Here is a 21,452-nt window from a genome sequence, read left to right as displayed (position 1 = left end):
ACTAATATGGACTGATAACCATCAAAATAATTTATAAAATGTCTACTTTACAAAAATTTTAACTCCTTCTGAAGCACTTTCCGTTAAATATTCTTAATATATCCAAAACACTAAACATTAGCAATCTCTAAATATAATCATATCTATCATCAACAGCAGCTTTTATATCACAAAACATAGGGCTTTGCTTTGACTCATATTTTGTCATAGGAAATTATCACCAGTGCTTCATTTTATTTTTGCTAAACAGTAATGAAGATGTCACTATTGCAGCTCTCCATAGGAGTTAGGAGTCCAGCAATACCAAAATATCTTTTGTTCAAACTCTGTTAAAATTCCTTACGATATTAGTATTTTTGCTGTAATTCATTTTTTGTTTGATTTTTATTTTTAGTTCAACTGTTGATGCAAAATCAGAGGAAGCTACTAAAATGGAAAAAGGAAAATCAGCATTAAGCAAGGTTTTGGAATCTTTGTGCATACATCACCAGCAACAAGTTTTGGCTATGTTGAAATTTCTAGTCCAAGAGCAGAATGCTGCTTCTCATTGCTGTTGTAATACATCATATTCTGTGTCTTCAGAATCTCAAAATCCCCTTATTGAAGATGATTTAGATGGGCTCTTCTGTAGTTGTGAATATAGGCTGGCAGAAAGAGGGTATTTACACAATGAAAGACAAAGCCCTGGTTTTGTGCCTCTGCCAGTCTGTATTAAAGATATACATTGTTTATCTTGCCAAACTGTAACTGTTGAACACATTAAGACAGTAGTGAATAGAGGAATTGCAAACAGTTATAATTCTCAAAGGTGTTGTTCTGGACTCTTACCAAACATTCATTCCACAAAATCAGCCTTTCAGACTCCTCTTTCATCAAGGGAAATACGTGATGTTTCAATAAGTCTTAAAGACGTTTGTAGATCTCGAAGTCCCTCACCCCCGCCATTATCACCTGTACAGACTGAAGGATTTGAAAAATTGAAAGATGTCATCTCAGAGCTTTCAGCCTTAGAAAATAACAGACTTGAAACAAACATTAACCAGCCTCCATCTCTGACACCAGCAGAAATAAGCAGTGACAAAGATGATCATGAAGGTAAAATGCATAAAACTAAAAAATCCAGTAACTCTGATTGTTTGCTCTTGGAAGACAGCAATAATTGTACTACAAATCAAGAAAAAGGTGAAACTACTGTAATTTTTCAAGATTTAATGGATCGTATCAATGAAAAGTTAAAATCAATAGAAACGATAGATATGACAAACCTTATAAAATTATCTAGCAGTGATTGTAATAGAGATAATGATTTAAAATTGAGAGATTTAATAACCTCTCTCTTGCATAATGCAAAGGCCAGTGATTACAGTTTTATGGAATTACTGAGTCAACATGATAAAAAGGTAGAAAATAAAATTATTCAGACAAGATTTCGAAAGCGTCAAGAAACCTTACTTGCAATGCGCAACTCTCCTGATTCACCCATATTTAGAAGGCAGTCTTTACAGATAAAAAGAGAACTTGCTAGTCTTGATGAAAACTTTGTAAGAAAAAAATACACTGAAAAAAATCCAAGGAAATTTGTGTGCCACGATGAACTATTTTCAGCGGACAAAGAAGAATTCTATCATTGCCAAGGGCCTTCTTTACAAAATTCTAAAAGCCTTCAAGATAATAATCATGCAGAAACATTTTCACCAGATTATGGATTACAGTCATTGCAACTACCTCTTAATTCAGAAGCTAACTTGGCTTTTGATGCATTTTCAGAAAGCTTTAAAACAACTTCTGAGAAAAGGAGCATAAGAAGATCACAGGAGAAATCTGTGGCTGGAAAAAATTTTTTGCAAAATCATAAAGAGAATCCAAAATTAGAGAATATTCAAACTCCTTTGAAAAGTGATGTCCCTGGACTTTTGAGCAGAACTAAACGAAATATTGTACCTCCAGGGTGGTATTCTATATATGTAACAAATAATTATATTTTCAAAAAATCACCTAAGGCCAAAAAAGTCTGTGACTCTACAAAAAAAAAAGATCCAGTAAAAAATATTCAGATTGAAAGCTCACACAATATAGATTTAAACAAAATTGCAATAAATTCTAATTTACAAGTTGTTGTGGAACGTTTGGAAGATACAATAAATATGGCCAAAAAGTCTTGGAATAATCAGTCATTATCGGAAGGATATAAAGCATCCAAGAAATTGATAGAAATTGATGATAAAGATCAACATGCTGGTAGAAATATGACTCTTACTGTAAGTAGAATGACGTACAAAGAGCAGAGTTTATCAAAACCCATAGTGGCATCCACCAATATTAAAAGCAATCATATACCTACAATAGATTTGAATAACAAAAGACTTGATAACCAGAAAAAGACATCTGTTTTAAATACAGGTAGCTTGATTTCCAGTGTTGAAAATGTACCAACAAAATATGAAGCCATTGAAAGCTCTTCTTTTGCCAACTGTTCTAGTCCTATCAAACTCATGTTTTTATCTGAGGTTAAAAGCAGTGAAGGAGTCAAATATACTTTAACTTCAGTTGGCAATTCCGAATCAAATTGCTATCTTCCTTCGGAAAAACGACCAACTCATCAAGTAAATGAAAAAAAAAAAGAAACGAATGAGAATATCCCAAATGCCAACTTTGAAAATTATAGTTCTTATCTTAATGATAGTGACGGTCTCCAAAAAGAACTAAACAAATTTAATTGTGCAAAAGAAACTGCAGAATCGTCTGCACTGTTTACAGATGATATGAATCGTGATAAGCCACAAGAGGAACCTAAGGAATATTCAAGCAGTGCTACTGGTTCATCTTTTAAAAGAAAACCAGGTAGACCTAAAAAAATAGGTCCCCAGGTTGTGAAACAGATTAAGCGACCAATTGGAAGACCACCCAAACCTAAAACTGACCCAACGGACATCACCATTTGCCAAAATGAGTCTTTTAGTGCTGAAAAGAAAAGCCCAGAATCTCTCTTATCAGAAGTAAAAGAAGGTATATATAAGAAGAGTATTATAGTAACTGTTATTTATGGAAGGTCAAGAAGAACTAAAAGGCATGTTTCTGAAGGAAGTGTAAACATAAGCAATGGTATGTCTTTAAATAATAACGTTGCTGATTTTCCAACAGAATATAATAGTCTCAGAAATATTAGAGAATACGAAATAGACTCGGGTGAAAGAAGAAGTGCTATTTCAAGTCTGACTACTGAAACTGAGACCTTGGGGTCTGGCTTTGAATATGTTAGACCTATCAAGAACAAGTCTGTGATACCTCAACCTTCCAAGAACATTATTCGACCGAATCAGAAGTCTTTGGCAATAATTAGGAAGCCTGGTAGACCCGCAAAAGTGAAAATCTCTGGCATATCTGTGACTATTAATAGAATTTCACCTCAGGAGAGAGAAGTAAGTATTAGCAGCTGCTTACCTCCCTTAGAACAAGAGAATATATTAGAAAAAAATCTGCCTGAAGTAAAATATGATCACCAGTGCACCGTGGATACAAGGCACACTGAAGCTGACGAATTTAAGAATGGATCAAAAAGTATGGTTGCTACTATACCTTTGAGACATTCTATTAGGGATCGAAAACCATCTCTGCATTTCTTACATTCATTAGCATCTTCTGGTTCACTTATTTATAGGAATGCTCTGCTCCATAAATCGTGTAAACTCCATTTGCAGAAAGGTAAAAGTCAGAAGGACAAACATAAGCAGTCAAGGATTAAAATAGCTTCCAAATGTACACCAGGAGCTAGAAATTCAAGGAATGCAAAAAAGCATTTGGAAGATAAGTTAATACCCATTTCTGAAGTATCCTTGGACCCTATAATTTCATCAAACCCTTTGCTCAGGTGGTGGGCTGCTTCTACTTCAAACGATTCCTTATTAGAGGAATTAAACAATAGATTTGAGCAAATAACAAATGCTTGGGTGCCCGTGAGTGGAGATGAAGCTGAAAATTGTGTTCATAAAAAAAGAGAACACATTGAAAATGATAACTTCAGAATAGCAAGCCCTTTGGACACCTGTTTTTTAGAACTTGAAGTTTCACCTGTAAAAATGCTTTTTCGGAAAAAGTATGATTTGAATGAACTCTGTACCTGGTTTATGCAAACAACAGAAACGCAGTCTCTTTCACTAGTTAGAAAAGCAAATGCACGAAACCCTTTGGAAGTAATAAATACCAGAGGAATTAAATTAGGGACCAAATATTCTGATTTTAATACCAGCCCCTTCAGAAAGCACTTTAAAAAATTTGCACTATCTTCTTCAAAATCAGCAGGGAAGTTGCATATACTGCATAAAATGGTTAGCTCTCCACTCTTAAATGTGAAAAGTAATTTAACACTAGCTAGGTTAAAAAGAACTGAGTTTAAGAGGTTGCGGCATGAAAGGTGGAGAAGAGAGGGAAAGCTGCACAGCCATGGAACAGGTGCTTGGATCTCTAAAAGGAGGAACTTAAGATTTTTTTGTCAGAACCAATTTTTGAGTAAGACTGAGGGAGGAACAAATGCTGACATCCCACGCCAAGGAAAAAACACAGTAGATAATCAGTTTATTTTGCCACCTAAGGTCAGGGATGACTTTTTGCAACAGGGGGTGGCAATGTCTGACTTCAAAACACATGGTAGTTTAGAGAATAAATTTAAGTCAGAGGCAAAGGAGAATGGAACAAACTGCAGCCAAAAAGATTTTGAAAAGGGCCCAAGACTAGGAAATGTATGTCCAAATAATTGGAGGTCAAAAACCTTAAAAGATTGTAGAATATTTTTGAGGAAGATCAACTATCTTGAACACAGAAATACTTTTAAGTTAAATACAATCATTTACTCTCCTGAATCTGTTAACAGTGGAAGTAATTATCAAACTCACATAGAAGAATCAAAGCACATTACCTTAAGATCCCATTCTGCTAGGCAAAATTCTTTTAAAAAGCAATCTAAAGAAATAGAAAATGCTAAAGCAAATAGTCCTTCAAGCAATAAATTTCCTAGCCAACTTGACAATAGTAAATTAAATAAATGTGTTAACTATGACAAGAATCCTTCTGATAGTTCTGAAGTTCTTAGCAAATTGAACAAAAGAAAAAGACCACCATGGAAGACCACAGAAATGTCAACAAAAAGACATAAACGGCAGTCTTGCAACAGTGGACAAATGGCAAACAATTATTCAAAATCCCAACTAGGTAAGTTTTTCTCTACTTAATTTTAAAGTTTCATTGTAGGTGCCTTGAGTAAAGTATGAGATAATGGGTAGAAAAAGAACAGCTGATTTAGTTTTATTTCCAAAAAATTTGGACAATCTAATTTCTTGGCACCTAGTATGAAACTCATGAAATTAGGTGCTGCTAAATGTCCCAGTGCACTTCCCCACATCTAAATGTGTCCAGGATTTCAAGCAAATTAAAGTATATTTGAGACATAGCTTCTAAAAATATTAATGTAAACATTACCTGCTTTCGCATCTGATAGTTCTTATATAAAATATAGAAAACAGTTTGACAAATAAATATGCCCAAGTAACTACCTAAAAATTAACTACTACACTACAGGCTAATATATATTTATTGTATTGATTTGAGACTATCTGGAAGGAAGTAAAAGCTATCTCATGGCTAAATTGATAAAGACTATAACATGTAATAATCCTAGGGTATCAGTCTCACATTCACCATTAAGTTGTTAGGCCCTTTGGTACTACTTTGGGAACCACTTTAAGATTTTATTATTTAAAGAGTGTCAAGGAACAAGATTTTTTTTCCAATAAATCAGCAACTTGTTGAATAGTTTTTTCATATCTGACATTGAACTAGATTCCATGGATATAAAGGATTTCTTTACGGAGATAATCCATAGCCTAGCAAGGGAGAAAGTCGTATACAGGTAATTTTAAGGTAATGCTAAATTCAGAATGCAAACTGAAATTACTTCAGCAAGTAATTATGGGCTTTACTCAGTTATACTGACCTGACATTGGTGCCTCAGGGAGACTGTTACCCCTAGAACCTAGCAAAAATTGGGTGTAAACACTGTAATTGCCATCATAGTGAGTTCAAGCTCTGCTTATTGATAGGTGCTAGACAATTTAGGATAAGTAAGAGTGTGGTAGTGCTTGTTGATTACTTCCCTGACGTGAAAGAGTGCCAGGTTACATTTGGAAATTTAAGGATATTTTATCATATGGTTGCATTGTTACATTGTGTATTTTAGGGGAGGCTTTTGTGGGGTCCAGAAGGTATTGGCAGCTTTATTTTTGTTACCTTTTTAAAAATCTTTTTTAAAAGCTAAAAAAACACTCTCAGGTCCTAAATTAAAATATTAAAATCAGTAATTAAACTCAAGTTTTAATAGGTTAGAAGATTATTATGACCCCCAAAATTCAATTACTTAACTGAATAACTTTATAATACCTATTTCAGTATATCTAACATGCAGTGATTTTAAAATTTTAACTAACATTCAGTGATTAAAATTTTAAAGGTGGTCAAATTAGAGTCTCCATTATGAAAGATGAGTCAAATCTAAAAGTAATGCCCTTTGTTTCTTGCCCTAAGGATAACTAAAAATAATATTATAACAAATAGTATATCAGGGAAAAAGAGGGAAGAAATCTGATAGTTATTTTTTTAAAAGAACTTATAATTCACCTAAAAATCTTCACACATATTTTTAAAAGACTGCCATGAATGGAGAATAAAGTGTAGTGTTTCATTTTTAATTCTTTATACCATCCTCATTTCATACTAAAGCTAGTTTATATTGTCATTTTTCAACAGAACTGTATTTTGTTCCTTCCAGCTTCTTAACCGTTGTATCTTTCTAAGGTATAAGTGTAAATTTATTTTAATATGATTCTTCACCTCACTATAAATATGAGATCACCCTAGAAAAGTAAGATGGAAGATGCCTAATTATTACTTTTCAAATTAATTTCAAATCCTTGTGACATTTAAAAAATTTTTAATATCATATTAAGAGTTGTTTTTCACCTTTTCTCATTTTAAAAATTACTAGTAGTAGTTCCTGTTCTGCTTAAAGTTTTATTTATCTTTTACTGATAACTTTCCTTCTTTATTTTTTAACATTCTTTTTTTTTTCCATTCAGTCAACAGGGACATTATTTTTATAAAGTTGTATTTATAGCAATATTTGTTATATTATCCGATTTCTAAATGTTTCTTAAGGTGTTGTTTTTTTCTCATTATTCTTGATATTCCATACTTCTTTTTGCCTTTTTGGAAATGACACTAAAATTCATTATTAGTTTTATATGTGTTTTTCTTCTTCATAGAGTACTTAGTGACTGGAAATTTGAGATAGACTTTTAACAACAGGACTTTTCTAGGTATATAATGAATTAATGGAATATTTCTGTTGATAAAGAGTTTTGCTTCTACCACAAATATCTTGTTTTTAAACATTTCAAGATTAACTGTCCATATATAGTTTAATACACAGAAGTTTTAAAAGTTATACTTGACTACATTTGTACTGCTATATATCAACTGTAGACATGGAAAGGAAGAAGAAGAAATGCAATTCTATTCTATTCTTGTTTCAACAAATACTTTTTGAATGCCTACAATATGCTCTTAGGCACCGGAAAAGGTTCAAAAAGTTCTTTTTCCATCTAAGTGAGAAAAAGAAGATCTATATCACTTATTTATTCAATATATAGAGTGTATTTTATGTTTTAAGTGGGATATTATATGTTTTAAGAGGATAGAATGGTGAAAGTCATGGTTTGTACTCTCATGGAGCTTATCATCTCATGGGGGATAGTGAATAGGCAATTCTGGTAGAAAGATGAGTGCTGTGATGGGAGAGATTGACTGTAGGAGCACGTAACAGGGAAATTGAACCCAGGTTCAGAGAATTAGGCAAGGATTCCTACTTTTAAGCTGGAATTTGAAGGATGACAAAGTATTAGAAGTCCAGAGAGTATTTCAGGCAGAAGCAAATTGCATGAGGAAAATTTGGGTGACAGAAGAGAGCAGGCTTGTCTGGAGCACTGGTTAATTTAGTTCATATAGCTGAGACACAAAATAGGAATTAAGGATGGGGCAGGGGGTAGATGGAAAAATGGCAAAAGATAAAGCTACTGATGGAAGCATAGCCCAAGTTGTGAGGTCAGCATCAGTTGATGAAAAAATATATATCTTGAGCCCTAATAGTGGCAGTAATGGGGAAGAATCGATATATTTGAGAGAGATCCATGAAGTAGAATCAACCTGTCTTAGAGAAGAGAGGAATAAAGGATAACATCCAGGTTTTCGGCTTCAGCATCTGGGTAGGTGATTGTAATATTCACTGAGATATAAGAGAACACTCAAGGTGTTCAGTTTTAGACATAAGAAATTTGAGGTATCTAGTGGGGTATCCAAGAAAAGATGTTTAGGAAGGAATTAGTTAATATGGGTTTTTTGCTCAGGAGAGGGGTCTGAGCTGGAGATACAGATTTTGGGGCCAGCAAATAATTGAAGCCATGAGAGTGGAAGAGACTGTTCAGTGTAAAATATGAAGAACATAGGGTCTCGGAGCCCCAAAGATATGGAGAAAGGAAAAGATGTGTGTAAAAGGAGACTGATGAGTGGTCAGGAGGTAAGAGGAAAGCCAGCAGAGCATGGCGAAACGAAATATGTTTTAAGAAGAGAAAAAACAACAGTGTAAAATGTTATTAAGAGGTCAGTTAGGCCTTGAAATGTTCCATTGAACATAGCACAAGAGGTTATTTTAGAGATTTGGGAGAGAGCAGTTTTGGTGGACTAATAGAGCCAGAAATGTTGTGATTGACTAAATGCAGGAAGAGGAAATGAAGAAAATTAGCACAGAAAAATGTAAATAGCTATGATTGGAGAGAAAATAGGGAAGTAGTGAGAGGAAGCCCAGTTGAAGGATGTTTAGATGCCAATGGGAAGAAGCCAGTGGAAAAAAAAGATTGAAGATAGAAAAATGAGATGGCAAGTAGGAGAAATGGAGTGAAGCCCCTGACTTCATTATGGGATACCTTGGGGCATCATTAGAGAGATTGGTTTTGGCCAGAAGAGTCATTTCTCTCTTAAAACATGAGGATAGTGGGGATAATATATGAGGATGCAAAGCAGTTTATGGGCAGAATATTGAGGATAGTAGAGTCTATTTTCTATGAATCAAGAGGTAATCTAAGAGTAGCATGGTGGGCATTGAGCTCTGTGGATAATGTTTGAAATACTGTCTCAAGAAATAACAGTATTGAACAGCTTTGTGATTTTATCTCAGTTGCCAGCATGTAAGCTTGGAGAAAGGTGGGCCCTTATACTTAAGAGTAATTAGGTTCACCAAGTGGATGTAACAGGAAGAAAAGAGATCAAACCAAGAATTCATTCTGTGAATTGTGATAAACTATGTGATCAAAGTGTAATTCTAAGGAGTCTTTTTCTAATAGCTGCACACAGTGTAGATTTGAGGGGAGGGCAGAATGGGGTGTGTGAAGGGCCAATTGTAAGAGATGGTTTCGAAGGTGATAATGGCCTAAAATTGTGTGTGACTATTGAAAATAATAATATAGACCTCTTCAGTGTCAGTGTCTTGAATTCCTAAAGCAAAGGTGTGCCTTTTCCTAATTGATACATATCTGGATGTAATAAATGGACTTTGGACACCTCTGAGGAAATTTCAAACTAGAATAACCTAGTGTGTACTTAAAGCTACTGTTTTCCTAAAACATTAAATTTTCCCATAAAAATTCAGAACTCAAGTTGTCACTTTCGATTGGATTGAAAAAAGTTCAGTTTGTCAGCTTCTCCTGTTTTGTGGTCTGTCCTCAAAAACGGATGAATAGATATATATATTCTTTCCATTCAGAATTCTGGTTTTCACTCAGGTATATATAACTGATGGGTGATTACTCCTTTAACTACCTAAAACTGATACTAACCGTGCATACTTCTCTGGTCCTGCTAATGAACATTTTACCATATTTTTTTTTAATCCTAACTCAAGATATTCTTTTAAATTTGTATGGTTGAGGCAACCCTCGGCACAGAGTATCCTTTAGCATTTAAAAATAAAATTTAGAATTAGAGTTACTTCATGTGCTGTTACTCAGCATCATAATTATCTTCTAATGGAAAAACTGTGAAGCATAGAGTAGATGATTTTCTGAATTTCATTCTGATAGAAAAACGTTTCCGGATGATTTAGTCACCTTAATCTGGTTTGCTACGCAAGCATTCCAAAGGTGTATTCCAGGAAATGCTCGTCCACCAAGATGTTCTGTGTGCAGAGCATTCTGTGGTCTAATAACGTTGGGAAATGCTCCCTTCTCTTTGCTGCGCTTATTGAGTCGCAGTGCCCCATTAGCATGTTAAACTGCATTCTCCAAATTTTATATCCCACAGAACACAGTTTGGGCAACATAATTAGGAAGCACTGCTCTACATAGTTTCCTGCTAGGCTTTCTCCGTACTTACTGTGATGTTCCCAGAAAGAAAGCAATGACTGTAAAAATGTAAGTTAATCTATGTACTAGATTTGTTCTTGTTGTACGTAAATTGTTAGAGTAATCAAAATTAAATTGTAAGTGCTTTACTAAGATTCACCATTGAAAGAAGACACATAATTAATATTTTAGGCTTTGTGGGCTTTATAATCTCTGTTGCAACTACTCAGTTCAGCTTCTGTGGCATAAAAACAGCAAATAGACAAACACATAAGTGAATGAGCATGGCAATGTTCCAATAAAACTGCTTACAGACGCCCCAAGTTAGAAAGTTAATTTTGTTTGAAAATAGTGCTGTACTCCATATCCATTAATAGGGAGAATCAAACAAATTATCTATCTTCAGCTTATACTAATTATGTTGCCAAAGTGAAAAAACAACTTGAAATATTTTTTGATAAGTTCTCTGAGCTCCTTTGTAACTCTAATGTCTAACAATGCATGGTGGATCAGCCTATTTTGTATAATAAGTTTCATTTTTGTATATTAGATTTTATTTCATAATGAGTTAAGAAAGAAAGAGCTGTGGTAGCAGTCAGTTCAGGTGGCTTTCCTCTCTGTATTACAGACCATGAGAAAGTATCTTATGAGTTTAGGAAAACATACGAGATCAGTGTCTCCTCAAGTCTTAATTTATCCACACTTAATTTGGTCAGAACTGGATGAAACAAAGACAGATATTTTAATGTAAGAAATAATAAATACATTGACCTATTCTTTATTACATGGGCTTCATATTACCATTTTACTTGCCAGTGCCATCAGTAAAAATATTAAAACTGTGACCCAATAATTTAAAGTATTCTCATGAAATCAAAAAATTTTAATAAAAATCCATTCTGTTTACAATTGGTTATTTTCCCATCATTATAATTTTCATAGGAACTGAGTAAAGAGAAGAATGTTAGGTTTTAAAGAGTTTTAATATAGTATTATTGCCATAATACTATGTTAAAATATGAAACAGCTACTTCAGTAATTCCGTGTCTTGATTTTTTGTCTTAGAATTGTTCTTGCATATCTTATATACCATTGCTTTGTCAACTGTTACGGACATTCTGCTTTACTAATTGCCCCATATCTTTCATGGAAAACTATTCAATTTATTCAACAAATATTGTATATTTTTCTTTTGATCTACCATGCATTGTTAGATACTAGAGTTACAAAGGAACTCAGGGAACTTATCAAAAAATATTTCAAGTTGTTTTTTCACTTTGGCAACATAATTAGTGTAAGTTAAAGAAAGATAATTTGTTTGATTCTCCCTTTTTTTTTTGCGGTACGCGGGCCTCTCACTGCTGTGGCCTCTCCTGTTGCGGAGCACAGGCTCCGGACGCGCAGGCTCAGTGGCCATGGCTCACGGACCTAGCCTCTGCGAGGCATGTGGGATCCTCCCGGACCGGGGCACGAACCTGAGTCCAGGGGACCCTGCATCGGCAGGCACTCTGAACCACTGCGCCACCAGGGAAGCCCTGATTCTCCCTTTTAATGGATATGGAGTACAGCACTATTTTCAAACAAAATTAACTTTCTAACTTGGGGCGTCTGTAAGCAGTTTTATTGGAACATTGCCATGCTCATTCACTTATGTGTTTGTCTATTGCTGCTTTTATGCCACAAGCTGAATTAAGTAGTTGCAACAGAGATTATAAAGCCCACAAAGCCTAATATATTAATTATCTGGCCCTTTGCAGAAAAAGTTTGCTGACCCCTGGTAATATAAGGTGTGACTAGAAAAAAAAATTATTGTATTTTTTTAGTAAATTAAGATTATTATATCCAGTTAATTCCCAACACCCATCCATACTCACTCCCTGTTGTCCACTCCCACCTCACACACAATACATTTCTGACGTGTAGTTGTGTTATTTTGTTTTTCCTCTATGGAACAAGACCTGTCTTTATCCAGCAGAGCGGTGCTGGGGGAGCATCAATGCCAGTTTTATTCTGTTTTGTAAACCTTTATTCTCTCCCAGCAGCCTCCAGACCTGCTTTGTCTATCTGAGGTAAGTTCAAGGGTCACCCTTCTCTTCCTTAACCAGCTGCTACCACCTGTTAGAAAGAGATTGATTTCAGTGCTTCACACCTTAAGTTCCTTCCTCAAGTGTTCTCTTCTCCCCTTTTCTACCCCTTTTTTTCCTTCTCTGTTTCTTCACTTAGTGATTCAAAATTTTTAATTCAGCTTTCATGGCTACCATGTTTTTCTCCTCATTTTTCCTGGGCAGTAAATAGTTTTCTTTGTGGTGGAGCTGAGTATCCTGTGATTATCATAATATAAAGCCTACTGAATTCACCTTTTGTTTAATTACAGAAAAATAGAAGGCAGAGTAGGTGTGTGAATGATTTCATCCTGCCAGGTTTTTTTCTTCCTTGTTTTTGTTTAATTTTAAGCAAGACCTTGGCTTCTTTTTTCTCCCCCTCAATTCCAGTTCTAGGCAACCTGGAAAATTCATTTGTTTGCTTCTTTGCCTCTGTGTTATATAAACGTACAGAAGGCTAGATTTTAGAAGCCAGTATCTATAGACCCCATTAATTCTTTCAAACAGGTTTGTCTCCTGTGTGCCAGGCAGTATGCTAGACATATGGAATATGATGGGGGGACAAAACCAGATGTCACTCCATTCACGGTCAAGTTTGTTTGGAGAGGCAGACATTGAGAAAACAGTTACACAAATCTTACAACTTCTTAATTCGTAGGTGGTACTATGAGAATTCCTTATAGGGGGATCTTATCGAGTCAGGGAAGTGAAGGAAGACTTCTCTGAGGAAATGACCATTGAGCTGAGGGAGAGTGAGTAGGAAGACTGAGGAGGAACCAACTAGGCCAAGTGGCAGAGAATGGGGAGGGGAGCAGTGATCTTCCAGGAAGAACTGAATGTGAAAAAAGTATGAGGCATGGTATTCCTGGCGGGTAAGAGGGATAAGACATGACTGGTGTGTCTTGAGTCAAGACGGAAAGGAGGAGCATGATGTCAGGTGTGGTGAAGATTGAGGAGCAAGTGAAGGATAGACCATGCAGGTTCTCAAAAACCATGTTCACGTCCTCTCAGTGGCTAATTTTACCCCACTAGTCAGGTAGTACCAACACCTGTCTGAGGACTCTACTTAATGCCCCAGGGGCTAGGAGGTCTTTCCATTCTTTTTGGTGGGAACACCAATCATATCCAGTCCTGTATGGCCTCTAGGTATTTTCCAGCTGGTCCTTTCCAGTGGTCTTTTTCACAGCCTTGGGAAGCATTCATGTACTGATCAGTATTTATCTACAGACTTGCGAGGAGCTCTGGAACTAGCTCTCTCTGCAGCTCTCTATCCTGTATTCTGCTCCACACATTCTAGTCACCTGGGACTCCTTCACCTCCAAACTCTGTCTTCCTTTCTCAGGAAGATTTCCAAGCTCTATTTGGGTTCCCCCTATATTGCAGCCTGGAAACTCTCCAAGCAGTAAGCCAGAGAAAATTTTAGGACTTACCACCTTTTGCTTCCCTTTTTTCAGGAATCATTGTCATCCTGTACTTCCTGTCATCCATTATCTTAAAAACATTATTTCATATATTTTGTGGGGGTTTTTTAAGTTGTTTAAAGTGAGAGGGCAAATTCATTTTGTTACTTCATCATGGCCAGAAACAAATATCCCAGATTTATTTTTTTAACAAATATTTATCCAGTTTCTATATGCTGGGTGCTGAAAATAATATACTGAACAAGACCAGCAGGGATTTCTACTGTCATCAGGCTTGTATTTTTTTGGGAGGGGGGAAAAAATAAACTAGAAAACAGAAGGCACTGGTAAATTCTGTGTTAATGAAATTAAATGACATAAGGAGTTTTTAGGGAGAGCTGCTTTAGGTTGAGTACTCAGGAAAATTGAGATATCTAGGATATCATTCATGACTGAAACTGAGTATGGATGAGAGCTAAGGGAGAGTATAGGAGAAGAAGAAAAGAAAGCCTGGGACTCAACCTTGAGAAATGCCAATATGTATTCTGCAGGTAGAGTGGGATGCCTTGCAGTGACAGGAAGAGGCAGAGGAAAGCCAGTATTGTTTTTTGTCTCAAAAGACAAAAAAAAGTGAGTCTCAAGAAAGAGGGTATCTTACTCTGCTCAGGCTGCCATAACAAAATAACATGGACTGCGTGACTTAAACAACAGAAATTTATTGCCTCACAGTTCTGGAGGCTGGGAAGTCCAAGATCTGGAGGGTTCTGTTGCCGGTGAGAGCTCTCTTCCTGGCTTGCAGGCCATTTTCCTGTTCTCTGGTATCTCCTTCTTGTCTTATAGGGACATCAATCCTATTGGATTATGGCCCTGCCCTGTGACCTCATTTCACCTTAATTACTTCCTAAAAGCCCTATATCTCTTAATATATAAATCTGAGGCAGGGAGACGGGAGGGGCATGGGGGAGAGAGGGGCCCGACACAATCCAGTCCATAGCAGAAGAAATGGGCAACAGTGTTGAATGTTGTTAGGAAGGCAAAAAAGTTGAAAACTAAAGATCGTTCATTAGACTTATCATTTCATTGGTGACTTTAGTGCTGCCCTCATGGAGTAAAAGGCCTGGAAGCTAGACTGGAGTAGGTTAAAGAATGAGAGGTATCGAAAATGGTGGTAGCAAGTATAGGACAACTCATTAAAGTAATCTAACTCTAAAAATATTAACCTCAGGAAGGTAAAAGATTGAGTGAAGCCTTGTTTTTTAAGGAATGAGAGACCTCGCACTTGTTTAAACATCATGGTGAGGATCCAATTGAGAAGAGATGGTCTATTATTTATCTATTGCCACAGCAATGCTACATTACACACCACCCCAAAACTCATTAGCTTAAAGTAAATAAGCATTTATTTCACTCATGAATCAGTGATTTGCAAATAAGCCTGGAGGTTCTTTGGATATTGGCTGGGCTCCGTCGAGTGTTTTGGGGTTAGCTGGCTGTCAAGTGGATAGCTTCGCCCTGCTCCACAGCAGCTTCCCCCTGAGTCTCTCATAGCCATCCAGTAAACCAGCCCAGGCATGTTCTCAGGTCAAAAGCAGAGGTGTAAAAGTGAGCATAAATGCCCAATTTCTCAACTTCAGCTTGCATCGTATTTGCTAATATCCCATTAGCTAGAGCAAATCACATAGGTGAGGCAGAATGAGAGGACATGGTAAAATGACAGGGCAGAGAGAGTGTATATAGTGATGCGTGGAGAACTGAGGCTATTAATGGAATTAATCTGCCACAGATGGTATATTTAAAAAAAAAAAAAAGAGGGTCGGAATCATTGGTGATGATCATTGATAAGTTCCTGAGAAGGCCTATGGGAACAGGGTTCAAAAACATTTGTTTTAAGTCATGCCAGGTTCTGCGATCTTTTACAGTTAGTTGGCATTATTTTAGATAAACAACTTGCTAATTGCTTTTACTTTCATATTAATTTAGTACTGAAGTTTTCTATTTTATTTTTATAAAGGTATGTGAATCACATGTAGTTACTGAATATTTGAATACAGTACTGCTTTAGGCACAGTTGTGTTGTACTAATTTAATATACAAGTTCACTAAGAAATTCAGGGATCCCTACAAGGCCAAGAATCATTTCTAAGTCACATAGCAGTGCAAACTGTTCATTGATTCCTGGGGAGAATTTGTTTTGTACCTTTGATCTGACTGCAATCTCCTTCATTCCATTCAACTAAAAATTCAGGTAGATTATCTCATTTCTCAGTAGAAATGATTCAGTTCTAAATGTTTTCTTTTGAATTCTTGATTACCATGGTTTGCTCTCTAATAATCATGGTAGCACTTACTAATTAAGCACATACTATGCACCATGTGTTAATCTTTCTTTTTTTTTTAACATCTTTATTGGAGTATAATTGCTTTACAATGGTGTGTTAAGTTTCTGCTTTTTAACAAAGTGAATCAGCTATACATATACATATGTCCCCATATCTTCTCCCTCTTGCGTCTCCCTCCCACCCACCCTATCTCACCCCTCTAGATGGTCACAAAGCACAGAGCTGATCTCCCTGTGCTATGCGGCTGCTTCCCACTAGCTATCTATTTTACGTTTGGTAGTGTATATATGTCCATGCCACTCTCTCGCTTTGTCCCAGCTTTACCCTTCCCCCTCCCTGTGTCCTCAAGGCCATTCTCTACATCTGCATCTTTATACCTGTCTTGCCCCTAGGTTCTTCTTTTTTTTTTAGATTCCATATATACGTGATAGCATAAAATATTTCTTTTTCTCTTTCTGACTTACTTCACTCTATATGACAGACTCTAGGTCCATCCACCTCACTAGCAATAACTCAATTTCGTTTCTTTTTATGGCTGAGTAATATTCCATGGTATATATGTGCCACATCATCTTTATCCATTCATCTGTCGATGGACACTTAGGTTGCTTCCATGTCCTGGCTATTGTAAATAGAGCTGCAATGAACATTGTGGTACATGACCCTTTTTGAATTATGGTTTTCTCAGGGTATATGCCCAGTAGTGGGATTGCTGGGTCATATGGTAGTTCTGTTTTTAGTTTTTTAAGGAACCTCCATACTGTTCTCCATAGTGGCTGTATCAGTTTACATTCCCACCAACAGTGTAGGAGGGTTCCCTTTTCTCCACACCCTCTCCAGCATTTATTGTTTGTAGATTTTTTGATGATGGCCATTCTGACTGGTGTGAGGTGATACCTCATTGTAGTTTTGATTTGCATTTCTCTAATGATTAGTGATGTTGAGCATCCTTTCATGTGTTTGTTGGCAATCTGTATACGTGCTAATCTTTTATTGAAAAAGTAATTTTCCTAAAATTGGTTGCAGTAAAATTGCAAATCTAGGACTCTAATCCGAGACTCTCAGATTTCCAAGTCTTGCTCTTAACCACCAGGTTCTTCTGCTCCTCCAGTAACCACATCAAATAATCAAAAGCAAGGCAGAAAAAATGGCTGACTTAAAATCTCCCCCTTAACAATCTATCAAAGCCTTTAAATTCATCAGTATCTTACCAAAGGGAAATTTTACTCTTGAGATAAATTAAGTCTTTTAAAAAAACCTGTACAGCCTAACTCTTGGAGAGTTTGCCAACAAGAGAAAGGATCTATTTGGTCGTGTTAGACCTCATGGTTCACTAGTGGACCATGTTTACCTGGCTACATTGTATGGCTTTTTTACATTTGATCCCCTTTAAGCCCAGAGATTCAAAATTAAACTGTCGTATTATTATCTGACTATACAAATTATAGGAACAAACTAGTATGGTGAACATTGTAGAAACAAATCATACACATATCTGCCATACTTTATTCCCACACATGTAATTTTTTATTTTGAATTTTGTTATTAGTACTAACATTTATTGACTCCTTACTATGTGTCCAGCTGGGCATATTACATGCATTCTCTATGCCAGGTGCTTTATTTACATCAACTCATTTAATAATCACATTACCCTTAAGATGTGGTATTCTATCTTCACTATCCAGTTAAATTGAAGCTTAGAGGCTAAGGAGTGTACACTCAGCGGGTGAGTGATTTGATTCAGGATCAGAACTCAGGCTCTAAAGTCTCCCTCTGTCCCACTTTCCTAAAATCCTCATCCCTAAAGACCTATTTCAAATGTTTTTCCCCCTCATCTCCCCACTTCTGGGATTCATCTTTCCCTTCTCTGTAATCCCTTTGCCCTTAGCTACTCCTTTTTTTACTGCTTTTAATTCTGGTAACTTATGAATACTTTTTCCCCACTGTCTCCTTACCAAGCTGCAAAACCCTTGAAGACAGATACCATCACAGTCTTTTATATTCCTAACGTATTAGGTAGGTGCTGGTTAAGGATTTAACTTTACTTAACAGCGGACCTGGCTGATGAACACATGCCAGCTCCGTATAGAAGGGAAACATTTTGCTCTGTGGCATGCTCGTCTATACTGGCCTCCTAGAACCTAAGAACCATCACATTTAGGGTCCAGTAGACCAATGACTTCATTTTTATAACTTCTTATTACATCCAAAACATGGGAATACACTTGTCTACTTCAGGAAGGTTCTCTGCCCTAGTTTTGCAAACTGACAACCATATCATGATATTTGGACAGATTTGTAGAGAGGTCAGGGTCAAAGACAGTGCTGAGTTACAACTATTCAGTAAACTTTTTACTGAATTAACAGTAATTAATTCAGTTAATTATTTCCAAAGGAAAATAAACCAGTCACCCACTGGCATTAAGTTCAAATTTGATGGTTTCAGCGACATTATAGCAACTATTCAAATTCCAAATCCTATATCAGAATTGTTTATCCATGCATACAACTGAGTTCTTTCTCTCTTTGAAAAGATAAACTTGTGTTCCCTGAAACCCTTAACCTAAAGAATAGTTTTATGGTAGCTCTCATGTCAGTCTCTGCCCTAACGTTTTTTTCTTTTTTCACACTGAGAAATTAAAAGATATGACTGGCAGCCCCCTCTTTAGTTAAACATAAAGAAAAGTCATGCTCTAAACATATAGGTCTCCTGGATAAGGTTATGGCCGTAGGCCAGACATGTGGCGTATGTTAAGTATTCTAAAGAAATAGATAAATGGATATTAACACGAAGGGAGAATCATGACAGAATCACAAACCGAGTGTCAGTGTGCAGGATAGTGTAAATAGATCATAGGCCCTGAAGACTCACTTAGTTGTGTGACCTTGGGTCAGTCATTTTACTTCTTTGAGCCTCAGTGGATGATTGTTAGAACTTAATCAGGTAATGTAAAAAAGGCTTTTAGCATAGTACCTGGCATATAGCAACTGCTCTACAAATGCTATTTTCGGACCTGTCTTGATCACACTAAAATTTGTTTCCTGCAGTGTGGCTCACTTTAAGTTTATTGTCTGTATGACAGAAATGAACTATCACTTATCTCCAGTAATAAGTAAAACAAGTTTAAATTATAAGTTGTATATATTAAAAATTATTTTTGTTAGAATTATCAGTATCATTACTTTAAATCACAGATAATGATTGTTTGGATTTTCATAACTCACAAATGAGTTTTATCTTTGATACTTTCCAAATGCACATATTCTACAAACTTTCATTCAGATGGTGGAGAGGGGCTTTGTCTTAGGGTGAGTGAAATTACTGAAGTATTGACAATAGGCTGAGCTGTCTGCCATAATCATTGCAGGCACCCTTTGCCCTTATTCAGCCTCACTTGCCATCTGGGTTCCTGGATGGTAGAGATAGAGTTAGAAGGGGACTTACTTCGGATAAGTACCTCTCTCCAGCTTCTTCCCCCTTTCACCAAAGTATGTGCGTTTGCATTTGTTTATAGCTCCATATGCTTATTAAAGCATGTTAACTGACTCTAATTAGATCATCAGAAACATGTGAGCAGGGAAGATGTCATTTACTTTTGTTTTTCTACAGATGAGGAAAGTGAGGCTGAAGGAGGCTAAGGTTACATGTCCAAGGTCATAAGGCTGCTTATTAATATTGTCAGAACTGGAACCTGGGTCCTTACATTCTTTTCCCCAATTCTTTACTCTCAAGAGTACCACTGGATACACTATTGCTGGGCTTTCATTAGAATCCTGGATATGGACCTATAAAGCCACTTTATCAGATGATTCAAATGCTGCTCCTTAAGCTTTTTAATCATGATGTAAAACAGAGAAGCCATGAAATAAAAGACTGATAAATTTGATGATATAAAATTTAAAATGGATTCATGACAAACTCACTGTAAGCAGATACAAACAACAAATAAACTAGGCAGGGTGGGGAGGGGTGGGATTGCATTAATCCCACCCCTGTGGATTAATCACACAGAACACAGGATTAATTCTTAACTGCCTGGCAATACGAGAGAAGTCATCCTCTCAACTGGCAACACAGAAAAGGAAATACAAATGGCTTCAAGATATGAAAATAAGTTTAACTTTACTGAGAAGAGAAATGCAAATTAAGCAAGGGCATACAGTTTTTTAAGCTTCCCTAAATTTTATTATACATTGTTATAAGAGTTTGAGGGAAGACATTTTCATATATCATTGGTCAGAGTGTATAAAGGTACACAGTCTGTGAAGGGAATTTCGGTAATATCTATCAAAATTTTTAAAGCACCCGTTGACCCAGCCATGCCAATCCTAGACATCAGTCCTGAAGATGTACTTGCACATATACTTAAAGAGACACATATAAGAATATTCAATACATTGATACTTTTAAGCAAAAGATTGGAATAGCCCAAAAGTTTGTCAGTTGAAGACTGGCTAAGTCAATTATGACATAGCCGTAGAATGGAGTTCTATGTAGCTATTAAAAGAATCAAATATTCATTGTACAAATATGGAACAATCTCCAAAATATATAAGCAAGATACAGAACAGTATTCAGAATTGTGTAGGGGGAAAGGAGATATTTGAAACAGACAATATATACATATATATCAATGCAGAGAGACTATCTGGAATAATACACAAGAAATTGGCAACAGTAGTTGCTCCTGGAAGAGGGGCTAGGAGCAGTGAGAGACTTCGTTGTATAACATTTTGTAGTTACCTATTTTTAATTTTGCAAATTTATTACCTATTTTTAAAACATGAAAAAAAATCATTGTTTAAAAAATACATTAAGAAAAGTTGAACATTAATCTTTCACTTGGTACAAATGTATATGATTCTATGACAAATTTCTAACATTAAACCTAACTAGTCAAAATTTTAATTTCCAAATATAAAGGTATATTTGTTAAAAATTCCTGTAGACTGCAAGTTTTTTGAAAGCGTGAACTATATCTTCATCTTTGTATCCAAAAGTGCTTTCTGATGGGTATTCAAAAACTGTTAAATAATTTGACTGGTAGAGAAGATGGAATTGAAAAGTGCTCTGGTAAGTACTGGATTATAATTAGAGATCGAGATTCTTATATTAGTCCTCATACATCTGGTTAGAACACTCTGAAAAATAGCAGTTTATTTTTCTAT

At 36.0% G+C, this 21,452-nt stretch overlaps 1 protein-coding gene across 7 annotated transcripts in view; it reads left to right on the top strand.

Annotated features, from left to right (window-relative positions):
• LCORL (ligand dependent nuclear receptor corepressor like) overlaps positions 1-21,452 on the top strand; it is a 162,149-nt gene that overhangs the window by 136,243 nt on the left and 4,454 nt on the right. For 5 of the 7 annotated variants that reach the window (XM_022566841.3, XM_089911704.1, XM_089911703.1 and 2 more), the window contains one exon: positions 395-5,205. The exons of 1 other annotated variant lie outside the window; for it this stretch is intronic. In XM_022566841.3, coding sequence (XP_022422549.2) covers positions 395-5,205 — 4,811 coding nt within the window. Of the gene's footprint in view, positions 1-394; positions 5,206-9,600; positions 9,692-21,452 lie in introns of all 7 variants that reach the window. One more of the 7 variants, XM_089911705.1, reaches the window with a different exon arrangement.

Source organism: Delphinapterus leucas, chromosome 5, assembly GCF_059928025.1.
Source record: "Delphinapterus leucas isolate spDelLeu-1000000601 "Yukka" chromosome 5, BTC_Dleu_Yukka2, whole genome shotgun sequence".
Classification (NCBI taxonomy): Eukaryota; Metazoa; Chordata; class Mammalia; order Artiodactyla; family Monodontidae; genus Delphinapterus; species Delphinapterus leucas.
The sequence above is the reverse complement of the archived record's forward strand: the minus strand, read 5'-3'. Positions and strand labels throughout refer to the sequence as shown.